This window comes from Numenius arquata, chromosome 3, assembly GCF_964106895.1.
Source record: "Numenius arquata chromosome 3, bNumArq3.hap1.1, whole genome shotgun sequence".
NCBI classification, from domain to species: domain Eukaryota; kingdom Metazoa; phylum Chordata; class Aves; order Charadriiformes; family Scolopacidae; genus Numenius; species Numenius arquata.
The window spans coordinates 65452532-65470673 of NC_133578.1; the positions used below are offsets into that span (position 1 = coordinate 65452532).

The following is an 18142-nucleotide window of genomic DNA, read 5'->3' on the forward strand; positions in this document are numbered from 1 at the left end:
AGTTAATAGCACAAAACTCTCGAGCAGCATATGTTGTTTCTCTGCCTGAAATATGTGGCATATTTGTTTCTTTGGAAACACTCTAGTATGAAATCATGCCCACAGAGAGCTCCTCTTGGACTAATGTGACTCATAATTAGGAAAATAGTACAGAGTGGTATACTAATAAAAGTGAAGTTCCAGGTGGGTTGAAACCCACTACTGTTTGAAAATTTGCATGGGATTTAGTGAATGTTTCGGCTCTCAACATGAGATGTAAAGGTATGTATTTTCAAAATATAAAAGCATGTGATTTCAGCATTTCAAAATGAAATGTTTCAGATATACTGAAATATTTTTCTTGACATTTCAAATTGAAAAGGACCAAATTGCCTGCAAACAGAACCACATATTTCAGTACTATATAATATGAAATCAGAACTATGTTGATTTCAGCAAACAGGTAAGATCTGCAACAATGAGATTTACATTTACACCATCAAATGAAGTGAATCATTTGCAGTGACTTTGGATTTCTGATTATAAGTCAGGTTGGTCTGGTTAATTCAAAATGATAAGTCCACAGGCTTTTATTTAATGAAAATAGCCTCTCAAACCTGGTTTGGTTCTACTGATTTCTTTTCCCGTTTTTCTTTTTTGTTTCAGTTCAGTCATTCAAAGCCAAGAGTCCATTACTGCCCACCCCTGCTCCTAGCACTGTCCTGTTTACCATTAAGAAAGAACTTCTGTGTATATTTCCTACATTATTGTTACTGTTTTGCCATACCTTTATTGGCAGCAGAATAGACATGTGCAGACTCTAAGGGTCATTATTAAGCACCGGTTCAAGCCTCCAGAAACCTTCAGAAATATGGAAAAATTAAACTGCATGCTCCGGTGCTCAGAAATTTGATTTCTATTCTCCATCCCCCTCTCGAATGATGAATCATGCGGCTTAAAACCACACACTTTGTAAAAGGAAGAAAAGATAAGACCATGAAGATAAACAAAAAATAGCCAGTCGTTTCCCAAAGTGTAAGGCAATTGCAGGACAGACAGCTGCTTCCCCTTTCTCCAAAATCTTGAGTTGAAAGGGGCTCTCCGAACACTGCTTTAACACAGAAAATGCTGTCTCTCTTCCATGTTGCTGAGAATGGATGCTGTGCTGACCCTGCTCAGGGACAAGGGGAGGGAAGTTGCATCTTCTTCCTATAGCTTTCCTTCTCTGCAGTATCAGCTCCTGCCTCAGCTCTAGGGTGTGAAGTTGGAGCAGTAGGTCAAGTGTGAACTGGAAACTGTTGAAGTTATTAACCTTTTACTCATACACTGTTCAGTGCTTGCAAAATGCCAGAACATCTGTGTCCTATTGCAGGACCAGTACTTCTGGACCACGACATAGGGGAGACAAAGAGTTCGGTGGGATGAGGCTGGATGGCAACCAAGAAGGAGGGACTGGTGGCTATGGGAGGAAAAAGACCTTTGTCGAGGGAAAAATGCTGTTATGACATTTGTAGAGATATTTCCTTTTGTCCCCCTCTTTAAAACCAACTCTACAAAACACAACTGCTCTTTCTCTCTACTTTCTGTACTCACTGAAGAGCTGAAGGACTAATGGAGGAGTAAAATAGGAAAAGGACAATCAGCAAAGACTTCTGAACAGCCAACCTATGTCTGCACTGTCACTGGGAGAGATGTTTTATCTTCACTCAGAAGCTGTACCACCTCTTGCCTCAGGGCCACAGGGAGTTTTGCCACCAGTTTCCCAAGAAGCAGGACTGCACCGTGGGTCCTTGCTGAATGTCTTGATGTATTTTATCTTTGATGGCAACCAGGTGAGGGCCATGTTTCCCTGCCTGTGTCTCACCCCACAGACGCACCTCGTTCCTGGATGACTATGTCAGACTCCTGGCAAGGAGTTGCGGCTAAAACTGAGTTGAACGCAAGGAATAAGGGAGCCCTTATGAGGTTGTAGAGCCGCTATAGCCAGGTGTGATTTGAAAAATTACCTCACCGAATTTTGACTGCGCTGGTTAATTTTAAGCTGGATCAATTCCCTAATCCAGTATGGGAAGAAGAGGGAAGCAGAAAAGCCCCATGCAGTGGTAGCTGGGGTTGATGCTGGGCTGAAACACCTCTGTAACACAGCTTGAGGAGAAACCCTTGTCCAGTCCTATTCATGGCTTTGCTGCTAGAAGGGAGCAAGAACTAACTAAATAAATGGCAAAAGCTGCTGTGGTGCATGTGCCACTGATACAGTGGGTGTTCTCACCAAGGAAGTTTACACAAACGCTTTTATGTTTATCTTAATTCACTGGAAAACTGCTTTTGATCTGGAACCTGTAATTTGTGAGAAGCCTTTGTCTCTGCTCTTGTGACAGCCATAAGAAGTACGTGTGTGGGAAGTCAGTAGGTTGGGAACTTATCTTGGTTTTCCTTTCTTTGCTTCTTGCTCTCTTAGTTTGAAAAGAAGTTTTGGCTCTTCTCTCATCATGTTTGCCTGTACATGGCTGAATTTTAAAAATAAACAAAATTAGATGAAGCATAAACCCAGAGCTTTCTCTTGTTTGCTTTCAGTAGAAGGAAAAACAGAATATAATGATCTCACTTGGAAATCCAAACTCCCTCCTAACACTCCCTGAGTTAAATTTGAATCCAGCACAGAAAAGGGCGAGAAGAGACTGCACTGATCACTTTGCTTTACTTTTTCAGAAAGGGGCTGTTTGCTGGCATGAAGCTGAAAAAGAAGAAAAAAGGCGAGAAAGGGTTGACTATTGCAAACAAAGATGCACTGGGTAAGGCCTCATAAATCAATATTATATTCCAACTAATTTCATGTGAACTCATTCGAACTGTTTCTTAGGGCTTAGTAGTGATAAAACGGGCAGTAAACTCCGTATCACTCCCAAGTAAACAGAAAGCTAGTTCTTTTTGCATTAACTGTTTCGTTAAGTCCACCTTTGGATTCTGTGAGTTCAGACTGCTGTATCTGGTAGAGTAAAATCAAAATGTGAGCTGGACTCTTACCATAGAGAAATAACTAATTTTTGAAAGTTTTTTTTTTTCTACTATAGAGATAGATAATTCATTACAGGCGCATCATTCCTCCAGAAGATCTGCTTCTTTTAGAAACCATAAAAACACAATCTGAGTAGGCTCTTATGCTGGATGGGATGGCTTGATAAATCTGGGAGCTTTACTTAGTAGCAATTCTCCTCTTAAATGTGCAGCAGTTGTTTTATTTTCTTTTTTCTTTTTAATTTTTAATAATTATTTTCTATTTTTAACAGACGTGGGTACATCCATAAACATGCAGAGTTTCCTATTTCTTTCCCTTAACACAGCACTGGTTTCCAAGCAAAGGATACATTCCCCTGCACATCCTACTACTGTCATTTTTCTCCTATCACCACAGTCCTCCCATTCACCAAAACCTGTAGTTCAGCCACAACAAAGTCTGCACTTTCTGTAGTTTTATTTTGCAGTCTCATGCCTCAAATTTTATGGAATATTTAAAACATGGACTACTATGTATTTAGTGCAGGCCTTGAATTACAGTGTTGTAATAAACCAGCCATGTGTGTCTTGATTCACTGTTGGGCAGAAACAGTAATACATATTTTGTGCCATAGGCATTATTTAGCTAAAGGGCAGTACTTTTCAAAAAATTCTCTGGTCCTTACAGCAAGGGGCTTGGGCTTTTGGAGCAGAGAAAACTAAAGACCATTAAACTTCTTACTAGTTACAGATATGTTGGAGTTTATTTATCTTATGCTCCATGCTATACAAGATACACTATACTGAAGTTTACTTTAGTCTTCCATGTGAGCATTCAGGTCTCTGTTTGTTTCAAATTATTGTGTTTGAATTGTTGGATAGATTGGGATCCTTATGCTGCATCCTCGTGTATTTCATTGGTGTCTGTGTTGCTGAAGAGTCTGAACTAGCAAAGATAGAGCAATCACCAGTTTTCTCTTGCCTTAGTTGGGAATTGGACTTAGAAGATTTATTGGAGATTGTAGGGGAACGTTGTCACTCACTGAACCATTTGCATTTTCTGTCACTGAATCCATACAGGGGAATAATTCCTGCTGATCAGTTATGCACAACATACATATGGTTATTGAGGGGAAAAAGGATAGCAATTCAGATATTAGAATGTCAGGAAAATGGAGCTGTAAAGGGAAAGAAGCATTGCAAGGAGTTTACATCTCAAGAGAAACAACATGGAACTCACAGACAGTGGTCAAAGCAGGGCATCACACTGACAGACGCCTGTCCCCAGCCAGGATGAAGTTTTATCTGCTTTAGCCTCAGAGCAAACAACACAGAGTACTACAAGCCCATAATCAAACAGCAAACAGCTCTAGAGTAAATAGGATATGGAGGGTAGTCATGGGAACTTGGTGCTACAGATGCAAAACTATGGACAGATGCCTTTGCCTCAAGGGCTGAAAATCAGGCTGTGCCTACACAAATACAGAGACAAGTTCACCTTCCCTGTTCCAGGGAGGCTGGACAAGAGGGGCAGTTGGGGAACATATATGAGATTGCTAGTAGAGGAACCTTCATTGAGCATACGTTATATGAGATTGCTCATGGAGGAACCCTCATGGAGCTGGTTCATGCCTGGCTGCCTTGCAACACAAACCAAAGTTGTATCTGTCTGTACCTGTCTGTTGGTTTGCCTCAGACTAGGGGCTTGTGTAAGTCAACCAAAAAAGGAACACTCAGACCTGATAAGAGCTATCCAAGTGAGTTTTACTGTACAACGGTTGTTCCTTTACTACCATCACTAGTTTCTAGACACCCCTCAAGTGAGCATACCATGGCAAAGAGACAAGGAAGCATTGTTGCAACCATTTGTCTGGTTTTGTAGTGGGAGCACACTGCTGTAGAGTACTTGCAGAAAATGCACTTGGATGTTTCATTTGATGCAAGGTCATCCATAAGATCACTTAAGCTCCTGGGTATTGCTGGGCAAGTCATCTTTACTGTGAACTACAGGCTCACAAATTTTAAACTTTCACCTAAAACACATGGCTCCCTTCCCAAGGCAGATGTTGAACACAGACATGCTTGGCAATGGGCAGAAATGCTGATAGGACTTCTGTCAGACCAGAAGGACAAAGCAGAGCAGTGTGGGAAGAGCTTCTCTGGCCAAATGCAGATGTGTACATTGGAGCTAGTTGCTGAGATTCTCTTTATGGTCAGGGAGAAAAGTAAACGCTTCTGGAAGCAATTTGTCTCATCTGACTACAACTCTCTACAAGAGAACCCATGAATCATGCTCTTCAGCTCCTTTTTTTCTGTTCTTGATCTTCCAACTCATCATCTCTGCAAAGAGGAAAGGTGAGAAATGTTTTTTAAGCTAGGCTCCAATTTGGTTGCTTGGAAGGGACCAAAGTGTGCCAGATTGTTATGACAAACCACGGATGGCAGATGCACTGATGCTAAATAATACATGAAAAACCTGGCAATAATCTGTCCCACTGTCTTTCTAGCAGATGAGAGATGGGGCAGTCAGATGCAGTTAGTGAGTGTGTGCCTGTTGTGGATGCACATGGGGTGAAAAGAGCGGCTACAGCCCCAATTTATATGGTATATGATCTTGCACAGGAGGAGAGCTGCTGGTGTACTCAATGCTGCTCTGTACATTGGTACAAACAACTACTGTATCTCTAATTGTGATACCCAAATAAATAAAATATTCAGTTCATGCTGATGATCTGCTCCAAATTAGCTTTTTGCTAGTAGAAATCAGAGGTGGGTTTTACTTTCTTGATTGTTTTCTTCATCAGGTGATCATGATGAAAGTACAGATCTTCACCACGACACTCTCGGAAGACAAGAAGAGGGAGAAGAAGACCTAATGAACCGCAGTGAACTGTCTAATGTTTTTGGATCCTTAAGCCCAAAGAGGAAAAGGTGCTCCTTCGTGTACCATACCTAACATCCCCCAAAACACCTTTTCCATCCTTCTTAGGAATGGCATTGCCCTAGGACAATGCATCTGCTGACAGAAAATCCATTTGCTGACAGCAGCAATCCCTTCACTCCTGCTTTCTCACATGACAGGATGGGATGTACTTGACAGCAAAATATTATCAGCTCAAGACAGATTGTTGCCAGATGCTATCCAGTGCAGGGAGAAGTTGAAATGGATGCTGAGAGTGTCTCAATGCTGGATGCTGAGAGTGTTCGCAATCTCCATAGCGAACAGCTTGTATAGTTGTTTTTTTCATACAGGGGAGGAATGGAGTTAGGTTTGATGGGATCAACAAGTGAAATCATTCCCATGCATGGCAGGTAGCTGCACCGGTCTGTGTGGATACAAAACATTTGTCTATTACCAAGTATATGAGAAAGACAGAGATGGTCTCTGCTGACGAAATCAAGCAGAATCACAGTTCACAACAAAGCTACATGCAATAAACAATGCTTGCATTGTAATGAGCAGTCTTTCCAACATGTGTTCAAGTACCAGCTCTTGCCTAGAGATGCCTAATGACCTGTTTTGTCATTTAAACAGGGCAAAGCTGGTGACCAGAATTCACGAAGAGGAGATGAAATCCCAGAACTACCAGGTGAGCTGGGGGTGGCAGCCCTTATGCACTGTGAAATCCCCAGGCAGGCTGGACCTGAGCCCAGGAGTGAGTGTGGTGTCCTTGTACCCCACAGATTGCCATCACCATCATCGAGGCCAGGCAGCTTGTGGGTGAGAACATTGACCCTGTCGTGATCATTGAGATAGGTGATGAGAAGAAGCAAACAACAGTAAAGGAAGGCACAAACGCCCCTTTCTACAATGAGGTAGGTGCTTTCTCTTGAAAAAGACAGTTTCTTCCATGGCTCTGGGTGGTCTCCACCACTATGGAGCTTAAAAGGGGATGAATTAAGTTTGCACCACCTGCATGTCTGGGCAAGGAAGTCTGTCCAGGAGCTGTTTGAGTTTCAAGCTTGGCCAAGCACCAGCAATAGGTCCCTTGGGTTCAGCTCTATTTGTCTTTCTCTTCTCAATCTCTGCCCATCCTGTTTCCCACCCCTTTCACTGCATTCTACCCTACCACCACTGCCTCTCCCTTTTCAAATGATATATTTGGGAGCTTTGTCTAAACTGCCCCCCAATCTCTCTTTTCTACCTTTTCACTGTTTCAGCCTTTCCTTGACATGTGTTTGTCCCAGCTGGTGACAAATGAGAACAAAACAACTCCCCAAACCAGCCAGTCCTTTGGATTTCCTTGTACCTCCTGTCCCTTTTGACAACACTCTCTGATGTGGAGTGAAGGCCTCAGACATTTACGAAGGGCAGTGCTGGGCATCCATGTACGGAGGAGAGCAGAAAAAAGGTCTGGGCCACAGCAGCCATGAACCACAGAGCAAGGAAAGGGTGTCCACCACCGCCTCCCCAGCACCCCCAGTGCCTCACCAGGGTTCTCTGCAGGAACCCAAAAAGCTAACCCATGCTGTTGGCAGTGCTGGCTACCAGCACAAGGGCAATTCTGATCTGCTGTCCCCTTTTCCCACAGTACTTTGTGTTTGATTTCGTTGGACCGCAGGTGTTCCTGTTTGACAAAATAATCAACATCTCTGTAAGTACCTAGCAAAGTTTAGCACAGTAACTAAAGACCATTTTTGTCTGTGTCACTTCGGCTCTAAATGATTCTTCTTAATTTAATTAAAGTTATGTCCTCTATATTTGTTTCTGGCATGGTTAGTATCAGCACAATGTTGAGGCACCAACTCTTGTGAGCTACTGCTGCTTGGGAATATATAGCTATTTTTCTTCAAGATATGGCCAATCTGTCTGATCTCACATTCTTTTGATAAGGATTCTATATATCCAGTGGCAGATGGGAAAGTGCCAACTTTCTGGATGTGTGGAAATGTGTCACCATAACCTGATGTAAATCTGCATAGTTTCATCAGGCTCGGCAAACTTATTTGATTTATAGCTGGGGAAGGTGCAACACTAAGAAATTAAAATTAAAGGTGTTCTAGATAAAAATGAGGGTTTTTTTTTTAAAAAAAAAAAACACCCAACAAACTAACCCAGTGCAATGCTCATGTATGCTACTAAAACTGAGATTCATTACTTTGCAACATGTTTTTGGAGAATGCAATATATCAGGGGAATAAAAACAAATACAGGAAATATGTGCGCTGGGAGTGAAGGAAACTCTGGGGGATGGAAATTTTCACAACACCTGCTTAGCGTGGATCTTACTTAAGAAGAAATAAAGATTGGCAGCCTCCATTACCAGCAATCATTCATGCACTGATTTTGCTTATCTGTGAAAATCTGTGATTTTGCTAATCTGTGAAAACAAACTCATCTGCATATAGAAGCTCAATGAAAACAAAAAGGATTAATGCCGGTGTCCATCAGTTCAGCAGTTCGTCTAGCTGTAATCAAACCCTGCATTTGAGGTGAAAATGGGATTTTCAGTTTCTCAGCACCTGCTAATTAATAGATTTTTTCTTCATTAATATCTTCCAGTGCATTCCAGCAACCTTGAAGTAATGCCATAGTAAAACTGAGATGCCCCTTTCATGTTAAACCTGTATCTCCAGTACTGAAATACTCCCCAGTTTAACACAGTGCATGTTTGTCCTCATTCAGAAAATATGAAGAAAATCCTTCAGTCATCTATAGTCAATCAAGTGTGAAAAGACACAAACCTTTAATTAGATATGATGTAGATGTGATGCTCCCTCTCAGAGAAGACGAGGTGTTTGCTATAAGCTTCATGCTCACCTGCTTTGTTACATTAGAAAAAATGGGCTTGAAAAAAAGTATGAGGAAAGATGCAGAGCATTTAATAGAAGTAGTGAGTTTTTTCCTCAGCAGTTAAAAGCAACATGTTTACTACAGGAAATGGAAATCCCTTTAATTTCAATAGGAACAGGGGGCATTTATCCAAGGGCACCACATTTCACACAGCAAATCTCAAGGATGGAGAAGTGAGGTTTACACATTTAGTGCTCTCTGAACATGCTGTCACGCCCTGGAGAGGAAATGCAAAGAGCAATTAGACAACACCACCTTGGACTCACCACATACCCTCCTCTTGCTTCTGAGTCTTAAAGAAGAAAATCTTTTTTTTTTTTTTTTTTTTTTTTTTTTGGCTACAGAAAGGCTATAGCCTTCTTCCAGCTTCAGTCCATCCTGTGCTGGATTATTTGATTTGGGCAAGCTCCTATTTCCGTGTATTTCCTCCAAAGCTGTAATTTTGCCTGGCTTCAGGATGAAACCCACCAGTTTTCACGGCTTCTTCCGCATCCCTGTGTGCCCTAGTCCAGGCTCTTAGGAGGAAGGGTGTACTGCTCTGATGGGAGACGGCAGCATCAGGGATTGAGGAAAAGCAGCACCAGCACATGAAGCGTTGGCTTCACACTGGCTCCTCTCCCACATGATGGTTGCTTAATTTTTAAGCTGTAATAGTAAAATAAAATAAAACTGCTCTTTTGTTTGCCCTTAATTTTTCAGCCCTAGAAACTCATTCCATGTTGAAGTGAAGAATTACCAAGGACAACTGAGTGTATTCCCCAAATCACAGCAGCACAATGGTCTCAGGCCTTTAGCAGGGAATGACATTATGTTACAACTTGAAACCTCCAAAATTTGCTGGTAGATCTTGATGAAGGTGTCAGTGATCTTTACTTTGGAACATATGTCTCCTGGGGTTGAAGAAAAATGGACAAATTTTAGTCACATGACAAATCCAATGCAAAGTCACAGAAGTCATGTATCCCTATCAAGGGTGTGTAGGTCCAAAGCCAGGATATGATGTCTTCCAGAGTCCTAAAATGTTCTCAGAGGCTTGGTTGTTTAGCTCCAACATTTAGATTTAGCTTCCATGGACTTGAACCCCATGGTTTAACTTCTCTTTGCAGTTTGGCCAAGGTGTTCCAGACAATTCAACCTGCTTTCAGAAGTTTTTCCACAACCAAGGAATAGGTTTCAAACATTTAAGCTATTCTGAAACCAGGTGAGACATATTTTTGGAGAAATACAGTTCTAGACCAAATCTTCCCTTAGAAGACGTTGCTAGCCTCTGCCTTGACTGTGAAGAGAAATACATGCATGTTTTTGAAAACTAGACACAGAAACACATAGATCCAAGAGGCATGACAAAGGAAAATTATTAATTAAATTTGAATTGAATTGAATTAAATTAAATTAAATTCATTACGTGGCAGGAAGGATAATGGGACAGACTCACTCTCACTAGGGCCTGCTTGTCATCTCATTTACATCTATATCACTTCTCTGATTTCATTAATATTGTGGGGGGTAAATCAGAATTGAGTCTCTTGGTTCACGTGCATATTGAAATGTTGCAAAGAAACACTTCCATTCTTTCTCCTCTGGGTGTACTCAGTTCTTATGGCAATTCAGCTATTGCACAGAAAGTGATATGATTTCTGCAGCCTCATGTGAAACCAGTTATACTCCCTGTGTTTATATTCATTATGATTTATTTAAAACTGCCAGGATAAGTAATATAACTGCATCTGCTCTGAAGACACATCCATCTGATTCCTGCTCTATATAATCCTGGGACCTGGGATGAACCTGTGTGATTCCACTTGGATGGAATATAGAAACCGATATAGATTGGTTTCTAAATTGGCACAATATTGGGTAAAGAACAGATTTCAAATGCTTGCTGTATCTGCTGTGGTTACGTACAGCCAGTTTTGGGTGATGCTGGATGTTGCTGCTTATTACCTCTAAACCAATTGTGATCTTTGTTGGGATTGCTCTTTCCTATGCTGATTGGGAAGAGAGAGAGTGACATTCTTTAACTGGCCTTTTTCTAACAGGTTATGCACCATAAACTGATTGGGAGTGTGCTGATAGGCTCCTTTAAAGTAGATCTGGGGACAGTGTATAGTCAGCCAGGTAAGTGGTGCATTTTCTTTCCTTTTTATCTGTTAAATGAGATGTGAGGCAGGGAGGCAAGGTGAGGTGAGGAGAGGAGAGGTATGCTACTTTTCCACTTAGATGCTTGTGGCTTATGCCAAGGGATAAACTTAACAAGGTTTTTGGAAGGGTTGTTCTTCTACGTGGAAACCAGAGCACCAGCCAAATTTTTGGAAAAAACTTCAGTGCTGAAAATACCTAGACAATCTGCCCATTGGTGGGAGGCACTTATCAAGGATGGCTTTTCTTTAGCGGGTCAGAGTGGGCAATTCAATGCTCTACAAAACCCAACTTCACCCATGCATTAAAGAACATCCAAAGCTCTGCTGCATGCATTGGGGTAGAAGGGGTGGAGGGAGGGAGAGCGGAGTGGAACATGAGAGGAACGATGAGGAGAGCATGAGACAAGAGGAGAAGCAGACCATAACGGGAGAGAGAAGAAGGAGATGACATAGAAGTGACCATGGGTCCACTTGACCTGCCATCTTCAGAGTTGTCCAGTGCTTTCTGAAATCTGAAGCTAAGAAAAGATCGCCTAAAAGATCATTTTCCCACTGGAAAGATGGAGCTGGACCTTCTTCTGGCTGCTCCTCCTTCCTCTGACGTTCTCAGCTGGATACCAGTGTTACACCTGGCCACAGCTCCTAGCAAGGGTTTTGCTGCCAGAGACTTCTGAGATCTTCAGGTGGTTCTCATCAAAACTTTGGCCTTTCCTCATAAGCCTCAGCCTTAATTCAGATGCTGAAATCTCATCCAACCTTCCACTGGTCCTTAGTCACTGAGCTCAGTAACCATTGATGAAAATGAGCTTGTTCCTGATGACCTCTATATCAATCCTTTGTTTGCCTTTTTGGTCTCACAACATCTTGGGCCCTCTAGATGTGCCTGGTAAAAATGTGTACTTCAGCATGATCCTCCTGAAAGCACAAATGTTGTTTGCAATGCCCTTTCTGGAGTTGGAAAGGAGAAATATTTGTGTTTTTTTCATCCTCTATTTGGGTGTTTAAATTTGTCCATCTTACAGGTCATCAGTTCTGTGACAAGTGGGCGCTTCTCACAGACCCTGCTGATATTAGGACAGGAGCCAAGGGATACCTGAAGTGTGACATCAGTGTGACTGGGAAAGGTGATGCAATGCAAGCTACGCAGAAAACAGCTGATACTGAGGAGCAGATTGAAAAGTACTGAAATAATCTCTTTTTTACCGCTTTCTTCTTTACTAAATACCTCAAGAGTCTTCTGCCCTCCTTTCAGTCCTTTCTTGCTAACTCGGGGTTAATAGCAGGATAGCATTGTACACCTGGCTGTTCTGATGTGTTTAAAGAGAGTTTTTACAATCCTCTCAACTAAATTGAAGGGCGTGTTAGGGTCATTTCTCTGCAGCTGATAGAGTTGACCATGCCCTGTGGCTAAGTGCCAGATTATCCCTGACAGAAGGTTCATTGATCTGAAACCAGTTAAATATTTCTGAAAAACAGTGAAGTAAGAAGAAAAAATATGAGGAAAAGCTCTTCCTTCTCCTCTGTCAGATGTGTGTGCATGGATATTTTCCATATCCTTACATAAACTCAACCCCATTAGCATTCTTCTTATAAAATACAGAAGTTCAAAGTAGTAAAGTATGTTGCCAGCATACTCCATGGAGAGTCACTAAGATGATGGAGGGCTGGAGCAGATGGTCTACAGGGAAAGGTGTGTGGGGGGGGTGTGTGTGTGGCAGGGATGTGTGTGCAATTTGTTTCTCAAGCCTTAAGAAAAGCAGGTTAAGAGGCATCCTACATGAAGAGGATGGAGTGAGACTTTCCAGAGGAATACAATAGGATAAGAGGCTTTGGATTCAGGTTAGAACAAGGGAATTTCAGAACCGACACAAGACTTTTTTTTTTATCATGAAAGTGGTCAAAGGTAACAGGAGCCCAGAGACAGTGGGGAATCTCCATACTTGGAGATATTCAGAATTTACTGGACAAGGTCCTGAGCAACCTGATCTAACCGGACCTGGTTCTATACCACATAGACAAATGTGCTGAGTAATGCAGTACTGCTGAGTAATGCTGATGTGTCCCTGCTCATGGCAGGGGGTTGGATCTAGATGATCTTTAAGGTCTGTTGCAACTCTAACCATTCTATGATTCTATGATTTTCTCATGGTAACCAGAAAATGTTTTGGTTTAGATGCAGAAGCAAATTCATATGACTTTTTGTGTTTTCTCAGGATGCAAACTAACTTGAGATTTTCTTGGAAAAAAATCACTTCATTGTCTGAGTTTTCAATTTAAAAGTAATGGCTTCTTTTTTCTTTCAGGAACCTCTTGATCCCCAAAGGTTTTCCATCTGAAAGACCATGGGCCAGATTTTACGTGAGAATTTACAAAGCAGAAGGACTTCCGAAGATGAACTCTAGCATCATGGCCAATGTCACCAAAGCATTCATAGGCGACAGTAAGGACCTTGTGGATCCCTATGTGGTGGTCATGTTTGCAGGTCAAATGGTAATTGGGATCCTCTTGGTCACAAACATAGGCCTTCTTTCCTATCAGCTGTGCTACAGGCAGGGCATTATGCTGATGTCCTTTAACTTCTAGTTATATAAATTAAGTAAAACACATATTACAGTCATGAGAAATAAATTTTTCAGTTGTTAAATTATGCAGGAACAAAGTGATGGAAACACTTAATGCCAGCAGATCTAATACCAGCCTCACAGCAGTAGGTTAAAGTTAGGCAGCAGGAGGGGAAAGAGAATTCTGTAGATCTGTTACTAAAACATCAAATTACAAGACAGTGAATTACCCAGTGTGATATGCTCTGGTCTCCCTCGAGTGAAAAAAAGGAAGCAGGGCTGAACTCAATAAAGATGGTCCAATCTTTAGGATTTTAGGACTGTGTATCGACTTCTGAATTGCTCTGCTGTAATTCAGGACCCTTGCAGCTTTTCTGTGGGTAGCAGAAGAGGAAATTTGAGTAGACTCTGTCTCAGTGTTGCCTGGCTTCATTACTCCTGGAGCTCCTTCAACATGAAAGATAGTGCTACAGATTGCTGCTGAGAGGGACCTTCTGACTTTGATGGAATAGGAGTGCAAAGGAGGTCCAGAGGCCTGGTTCCTCTGGGGTACACCCATTAAACACCGTGTCAGGGAGCTTGTCTTGAATATCGGTGTAAATAAGGAAAAAATCAAACTGGAAATTATTTTAAGCCAGCAATGCTTTCTGTGTGCAAGGAAGCCTTAGGTAGAACTCCAGTTAAACCTTTATGGACATTTCAGGCACTGGAATGAGCCCCTTAGTGCTGAGTTTGTCTTTTGTTGTGAATCCAAACTGCAAAGTATTACAAATCAAACTACTATGGGTTAAAACAGTCAAATGCATGCAACTACTTCAGGTTTAACGGAGGGCTGAAGAAGTAAGAATGGATCACTGATGTGCATTTGCACACTGGTGTGTAAAATACAAGTTTAGAGGCATTGTTGGTGCATTTCCTGACTTGGTTCTCCCCACCAAATGTGAGAGCAGAAGGCCTGCCACAGCCTGCGGCTGCACGGACTGTGATACGGTCCTGTCATCTCCTTCAGGTGAGAGGGGATAGCTCTGGTCTCTACATCCCTAGCACACAGGCATATGCCCAGAATGCAATTCACAGCAATCATATTTTATGCTAGATAAATTGCCTCATTTAAGGTAATTCCATTGATACATGCAGCCTGGCAGCTGTAATGAATTTCATCTTTTATGAGACAAAACGTGCTGCATTACTACTACCCTGGTATTTCAAAAGCCATTTGAAGATGTGCAGTTTGTAGCAGAAATACCAAAATCTGGCTTCACAGATATGTTTTGTGCATAAGGGCCCTGAAGAATTAGATCTTATTCCAGGCTCTGTTGTGTGCAGGTGAGAATTCTTCAGCCATAATGTTGCCTTTTATTAGATGTGGAGGGGAAAACAAACAAGCTAATAGAAAAGCTGAAGTACTTTCATGATAAGAGATTTGTGCTTTAAAAATGATCGGAGTGTATAATTTATGCTATACTCATTGCCATTCCCCAGAGTCTGACCCCTCTGGAGTTAAATTTGCTGGACTTTCATTTCAGGGTCGGACAACAGTGCAAAAGAACTGTGCAGATCCAGTATGGCACGAACAGATTATCTTCAAGGAAATGTTCCCTCCACTCTGCCGAAGAGTCAAAATCCAGGTCTGGGATGAAGGCAGCGTGAATGATGTGGCCTTAGCCACCCACTTTATAGACTTGAAGAAAATATCTAATGAACAAGATGGTGACAAAGGTAAAGGGGAAAATGTCTGTTCCAGAATATGACCTTGAGGTAAAATCTACTTGCTTGAGATCTGGGTACTGGCTAATCCCATTTTAGGAATGTCCAGAGCTCAAGTGAATATCCATAGTTTTTGTTGGTTCTGAGAGACTTTTTCTTGCTTAATTTGAAGTTATATTGCATTGTGCTCAGTGCATGGTGGTCTGCTACTGCCTTTCTTGTTTCAGGGATGCTACATAATTTTGCACCTTCCTTCTGTACCAGTTTCTGTCTGGCAATGAAAGCAAAAATGCAAATCACAGGCAGAGCAGGCTCTAGGTAGGATGCTATCACAGCTCAAGGAGGTACCATGGACTAGTGTGTTTGTCCTCACATATGTGAGGTAAAGCTCACTATCTGGAGTCTTTTCACTGATGCTTGAGCCTAATAGTATAGCTTTATTTATGCTGTGTGATTCAAGCGTAGAACATGTTTAGTTGTCACAGCTCAGCAAAGGCACAGTAACTCCTTAAACTTGGCAATTCAAATGTGGATCTGAGTCCTTAATCAGAAAATAAAAGATAAATCATATAAGGTGAGTAGTGGCATGGGCTTGGGAACAGTTTGGACAAGGTGAAAAGGCCTCCATTCCTCTCCCACCACGTCCCAGCCCTCAGTCTATGGGAGCAAGCTCATTTTTTGAAGAGGTGCAATAGGCCGTATACCCCAGCCCATGTGGTATGAACATCTTCTGAGAAAGAGCTCCATACCAGCAGAGTCCCTGGTTGGGTATTGGCAGAGGCTCCTTAGTGCCTAAGAATTGTCCTGCAAAACAGTGCTCTATGTGAGGTAGTCCCCAGCTGCATAGAAATGGGTCCATGTTTGGCTTTTGGTATGCAAGAGGCAAGATTTCTTGGAGCAGACAGTGAGAAGAGCATGCTAACACCTAACAGAAATGCCAAAAAAGGTGCTTTATTTGCAGGGTTTTTGCCTACATTTGGTCCTGCCTGGATCAATCTCTATGGCTCACCCAGGAACCACAGCCTCATCGATGACTACCAGGAGCTTAATGAAGGTTTTGGAGAAGGGGTCTCCTTCAGAGGACGTCTCTTCATTGAGATTGCTGTGGAGATACTTTCAGGAGGAGCCCGTGAATCGAAGTTTTCAAGTATTATCAAGGATATCAAATTACCATCCAAAGATAAAGATTTCAAAGCACCCAAAGGAAAAGACAAAACTGAGAAAGCGGGAGAGGATCGAAAGTCATCTTCTCCTTCAGATAAAATGAACTCAACTGAAGTGGAAGTCGAGCCATTTGATGTGCCTTTAGGGGTCAGTATGATATTAAGAGATTGATTGACATATGTCACTAAACCTCCAAGAATGGCACTGGTGCGTGTATTTAGGTTGAAGCCATGTAATACTTTTTTTTATATGCTCCCTACATCTTCTCCCTGCTTCCATAGTCTTGGGGCCTTCCCATAATAATGCAGCACAACTGTACCTGTAACTCCTAAAAAAATCTCAAGTAGGACTTGGTTTCCGTAAAACTTAGCCTCCTGTCCTGTTGTCCCTTCTGCACCACCTGCATCCATGTGTTCCTACTAGAAACTTATACAATGTAATATACACTAAATGGCAGAGAGCCGATGGGGGCAGCTGGTAATTATAAAGTCTGATTTCCTGCATCCGTTTGAGAAAATCAGTAGCTGTCAACTCAAGTCAGTAGGGAATCACTGAAGTAGAATTTGAGGAAATGCAGAGAGATAGAGCCTGGCCTGATTTACTCTCCTCCTTTAATCCTGCATTGTCAATGTAGTTTTAGATTGCTAATTGCTTTCGGAGAGGGGCTGCAAATCGTGTGCTCAGACTCAACTGATAGTACTGGTGTTACCTGTTGTTACTTTCCTAACTCCACCTGTTACAGGGGGTTACACCACGGGAAGATCTGTGCTACGAAGCTTTGAGTAGGTTGTGCAGTTGTGGCAGGGCTCAGGCGCTGAGCCAATACTTGAGCTTTGATTTTCTGCTCCATCACATCACTGTCTGGGAGCAACACCACACTGGTGCACATGCAAGCTCTATTTTTTTTAACCCAATAAATAGGAAGGAAAATATTCTTATAACCAATTTTCTTCCCTCTTCAGTATGTCATTGATCAAAATTTTGGCTTTTGTAGTGGGAGTCCCACCTCAGATTTTATGGCACTCATGTCCTTTATTAGATCTGATTCTTGGTCTTTTGGCTCCATCTCTACAAGTAAATAGGAGAGGATAAATTGTTCTTTGGTCTTGAGTCCTAGCCTTGACAAGTGCTCTTCCTTGGCCTGTGCCCTGGCATGAGTGCTAGCTGGAGCCAGTCAAGGAGTGTGTTAGCAGAGAAATGGCAAGGGTAATCACAAGCCAGTTGTGCGAACCTGTGTCCTGGTCTTGCTTTATATACTCTTATAGTTGTAAATTGCCTCTGTCCCTTAGTTCTTCTCTGAAGGTTGTAATAGAGGTGACATGAGAAGAAATTTATTTCCATATAGATTTTCCTTTATATGGAAGAAATCCATTATTGTGAGTGGCCCAAACATAATGCTCGTAGGTGCTAGCCAAATACTCCACGTAGAGGAACAAACCCTGCTGTAACACCAGTAAATATTAATAGTAGTAATAAGGATTTATTTCTGACTACTGTGCTTCAGTTTCAGACTGAGTAAAAGCCAACAACATAACAGTGATGCTTGATATTCTTCTGGTTTTGACATTCAGCAATATTTCATGCTACAGTAGACAGTAATTGTATTACAGCTCTCTGAAAGGAAAAGCAGGAACTAAAGACATTACAAATAAGGCGAAAAATGTGTCATAGAGCCTCTGAGACAACAGAGGCAAATTACCCAGCCCCACAGCACAACTTTATTGACCTGTTCCAGCAGCAAGAAGACATTAAACATTTGCAGTTTTCTTTCTTTATAATGGGAGACAGATGTGTGTGTCATA

The 18142-nt window shown here is 41.9% G+C and overlaps 1 protein-coding gene across 1 annotated transcript in view; it reads left to right on the plus strand.

Annotated features, from left to right (window-relative positions):
* The first annotated feature begins 422 nt into the window (after positions 1–422).
* Positions 423–18142, plus strand: part of FER1L6 (fer-1 like family member 6) — a 67575-nt gene continuing 49855 nt past the window's right edge. The window contains exons 1-11 of the mRNA XM_074145992.1: positions 423–442; positions 2689–2771; positions 5778–5904; positions 6509–6563; positions 6658–6789; positions 7506–7568; positions 10807–10885; positions 11931–12087; positions 13212–13398; positions 14996–15188; positions 16138–16487. Coding sequence (XP_074002093.1) covers positions 423–442; positions 2689–2771; positions 5778–5904; positions 6509–6563; positions 6658–6789; positions 7506–7568; positions 10807–10885; positions 11931–12087; positions 13212–13398; positions 14996–15188; positions 16138–16487 — 1446 coding nt within the window. The remainder of the gene's footprint in view (positions 443–2688; positions 2772–5777; positions 5905–6508; positions 6564–6657; positions 6790–7505; positions 7569–10806; positions 10886–11930; positions 12088–13211; positions 13399–14995; positions 15189–16137; positions 16488–18142) is intronic.